The following is a 3,299-nucleotide window of genomic DNA, read 5'->3' as shown; positions in this document are numbered from 1 at the left end:
CATATGAGTGAGAACATGTGACATTTTTCTTTGTGTCTGGCTTGTTTCACTCAACTTAGACACTTCCAGTTTCTTCCCTGTTGCTACAAATGACAGAATCTCTAAATATTAATATTGTTTCCTCTATAGTGGTACAGCAGTATCCATCTTCCTGAGGTGATCAACAGACTAAATTAAAATTTTAAAGCAATTTCCAATAGTTCTTCTTAGTAAATGAATGGTTATCATTGGTGATGAGACAGAGTTCATCTTTTTCCTTCTCCCTCTCAAACAGTTTCATTCCTTTCTCACCTCTCGGTTCCCATTTCTACAGCCTCCTTTCAGTTCCTTGTCGTCTGTCCTGGCCTTCCTGCTGGCAGCCCTCTATTCCAACATTGTCATTGAACCAGAGAAGTCCATGTTTCAAAGCAGATCATTTAATGTCCCCCTTAATGCCCTCCCCACCCTGCGATTCCTCAGTGGAGAATGAAGCTGAAATCCTACATCTTCAAATACAAGGTTCCACTCTCTGTGAAGACCTTCCCACTGCCGCCCACATTGACCTCCCCCAAATCGAACTTGTCTGTCAGCTTCAACCAGAAACCAGTATATGAGACAGATAGGAATTTCCAACTTGTTTCTGACCATAGTTTTGAATAACGTCAGGAGAGCAGGAAAATGACAGAGGACAAAAGAGTTGGATATCGGAGAGCAGAAAGCATTAAGACAGAATGGCATGAATTCAATAAAGAAATTCAGATCAAACAGATTGAAACTCCAGGCCATAAATAAAGGTGCAAAGTCTGCTTCAATGATCTGACAATTGAATCACAATTTATTTTTTTTACTTTTTATTTCAGCATATTACAGGGGTACAAATATTTAGGTTACGTATATTGCCCTTGCCCACCCCTCGAGTCAGAGCTTCAAGTGTGTACATCCCCCAGCTGGTGAGCATCACACTCATTATGTATATATATATACCCATCCCCTCCTACCGCCTCCCATCTGCCCTGCAACCGATGAATGTTATTCCTATATGTGCACTTAGGTGTTGTTGAATCACAATTTCTGACTCTGAGATGAAGAGCTCTGAAATCCCATGCAAAACTTGAACAATGGCCCTTTCATTACACCCCATTGAGGAATCTTCTCAGAGCCCTCCTTATGTCTGTCTTCCGCAGACTGTAGACGAAGGGGTTCAGCATGGGAGTGACCACCGTGTACACCACCAAGGCTATTGCACTGGAGCACGAATTCTGGGTAGCAGCAGAGCTGAGGTACACCCCTAGGATTGTGCAGGAAAATAAGGAGACAACTGAGAGGTGAGATGCACAGGTGGAAAATGCTTTATACTTCCCCTGAGCTGAGGACATTGCACGTATGGAGCAAACTATTCTGCAGTAAGAAAGAATAAAGAGTCCCAGCCAGGGAACCACCACCCAGCACCACAGATATCAGATACATCACCATGTCATTAAAGAAGGTTTCAGAACAGGCAAGGTGGACAACCTGATTAAGTTCACAGAAAAAGTGAGGATTTCCAAGTGTCTACAAAAGGACAGTGACAACACCATTAAGCTTTGTAACAAGGAATTCAGGTCACTCAAGATCCAGGGCACCACAACCAGCAGCCCACAGAGCCTGGGGTTCATGATGACCGTGTACTGCAGTGGGTGACAGATGGCCCCAAACCGGTCATAGGCCATCATGATCAGCATAAAGATATCCAACCCTGCAAAGAGTATGAAAAAGTCCATCTGGGTGACGCAGCCTGCGTAGGATATGACTTTGCTCTGTGTCTGCACATTCACCAGCATCTTTGGGACAGTGGTGGAACCAAAACAGATGTCTGCAAAGGACAGGTTGGACAGGAAAAAGTACATGGGGCTGTGCAGGTGGGAGTCTGAGACTGAGGCCAGGATGATGAGCAGGTTCCCAAACACAGTGATCAGGTGCATGGCCAGGAACAGCCCAAAGAGGACGGGTTGCAGTTCTGGGTCCTCTGAAAATCCCAGAAGAAGAAATTCTGAAATTCATGTATCATTCCCTCCTTCCATCTTGTTGACATGACTGATAGGAAGAGAATGAGAACATGACACAGGCATGCATTGCAAACCTATCAGAAATGCTCTTTTATATTGTACAGTAAAGAAATTAATTTCCATTTTTAAAAGTTTACTTTTAACTTGACAAATAAAGTTGCATGTATTTGTTGTGTACAACATGATGTTTTGAAGTATATATACATTACAGAATAGCTAAATCTAGCCAATTAACATCCACATTATCTCATTTAGTCATTGTTTTTGTAGTGAGAGCACTTATTCACTTTCTTAGCATTTTTCAAGAATAATATATATCATCAACTATAGTCACCAGGCTGTGCAATACATCTGTTGAACTTATTCATCTTATGTAACTGTAACATTATATCCTTTGACCAACATCTGCCCAACACCCTACCCCAGTTGCCCCAGCCTCTGGGAACTTCCATTCACGAGAAGTTAATTTCTATATTTTGTGTGTGAACCTTTTCTCTGTTAGGGGATCCCTTGTCCGTCTCTTCTTAGGAACTCTCGTATCACTCTCAGCCTTTCCTTGAAGGCCTGTATTCTAAAGTTTTAATTAGAAAATGCTTCATGCATTTAAAGAATACAAAGTGAATTTTGACATGTGCTAGGCATTTCCTAGAGTAGATGGTGCTAGAAAACAAAAGTCCCTGCAATCTAATGTCAGAGAAAAGGAAAAGCACATGAAAGAAATATCACATACTATGTCAGATGGTGACAAATCCTATGAAGAACAAGAAAGAAGGTAACAAGGAAACTGTGAGTGGTGGTGTTATTGAGCAGGGACCACAGGGACAGGGTGTGAGGCACCATGTTCCCTGCAGAAGGAAGTCGTGTGTGCAAGGCAGAAGAAATGACCAGTGAAAGGCCCTGAAGAATGTGCTTCTTTCAGATGTTCAAGGCCAACAAGGAAGCCAGTGTGGCAGGGGAATGAGCAAGAGGAGAGTGATGAGAGAAGGTGTCAGAGGATGTTGAGGAAGCAGGTGGTCCTATAGCTAATGAAACGTGCAGACACAAGAAGTCCCTCTATCCAGATGCTGTTGCCATTGCACTTCATTAATTTAGTTGCAAACGTGTCCCATGGATTGAAATTCGTCCCCTGTATGTTCCCTGCTGTAGCCTTAAGTTCTGGCCTTTATATAATATTGTAAGTTTCCTTTCATAATATATTGAGCCAAGGTTTCCATTTTCTGAAACCTGCTCTCACCCTAACGGTATGCACACACACACACACACACACGCACACAC

General features: G+C 42.6%; 1 protein-coding gene across 1 annotated transcript; it reads right to left on the bottom strand.

The window, feature by feature from the left end:
* Window positions 1-1,109: 1,109 nt before the first annotated feature.
* LOC138379658 (olfactory receptor 7A17-like) lies at window positions 1,110-1,940 on the bottom strand. Its single transcript, XM_069464807.1, has 2 exons — window positions 1,586-1,940; window positions 1,110-1,297 (listed from the first exon to the last, which is right to left on the bottom strand). Exons 1-2 carry the CDS (start codon window positions 1,938-1,940, stop codon window positions 1,110-1,112), a joined length of 543 nt encoding a protein of 180 aa, XP_069320908.1.
* Between the last annotated feature and the right edge of the window lie 1,359 nt (window positions 1,941-3,299).

This window comes from Eulemur rufifrons, unplaced genomic scaffold, assembly GCF_041146395.1.
Source record: "Eulemur rufifrons isolate Redbay unplaced genomic scaffold, OSU_ERuf_1 scaffold_114, whole genome shotgun sequence".
NCBI lineage: Eukaryota > Metazoa > Chordata > Mammalia > Primates > Lemuridae > Eulemur > Eulemur rufifrons.
This window is presented reverse-complemented; position numbering and strand designations above follow the sequence as displayed.

Coding starts and splice junctions, on each gene's coding strand:
- LOC138379658 (XM_069464807.1), bottom strand. CDS start 1,940: ATGCACCTGATCACTGTGTTTGGGAACCTGCTCATCATCCTGGCCTCA. Junction 1,298..1,585: donor TGTGGTGCCCTGGATCTTGA/GTGACCTGAATT, acceptor CTCACCTCTCAG/TTGTCTCCTTATTTTCCTGC.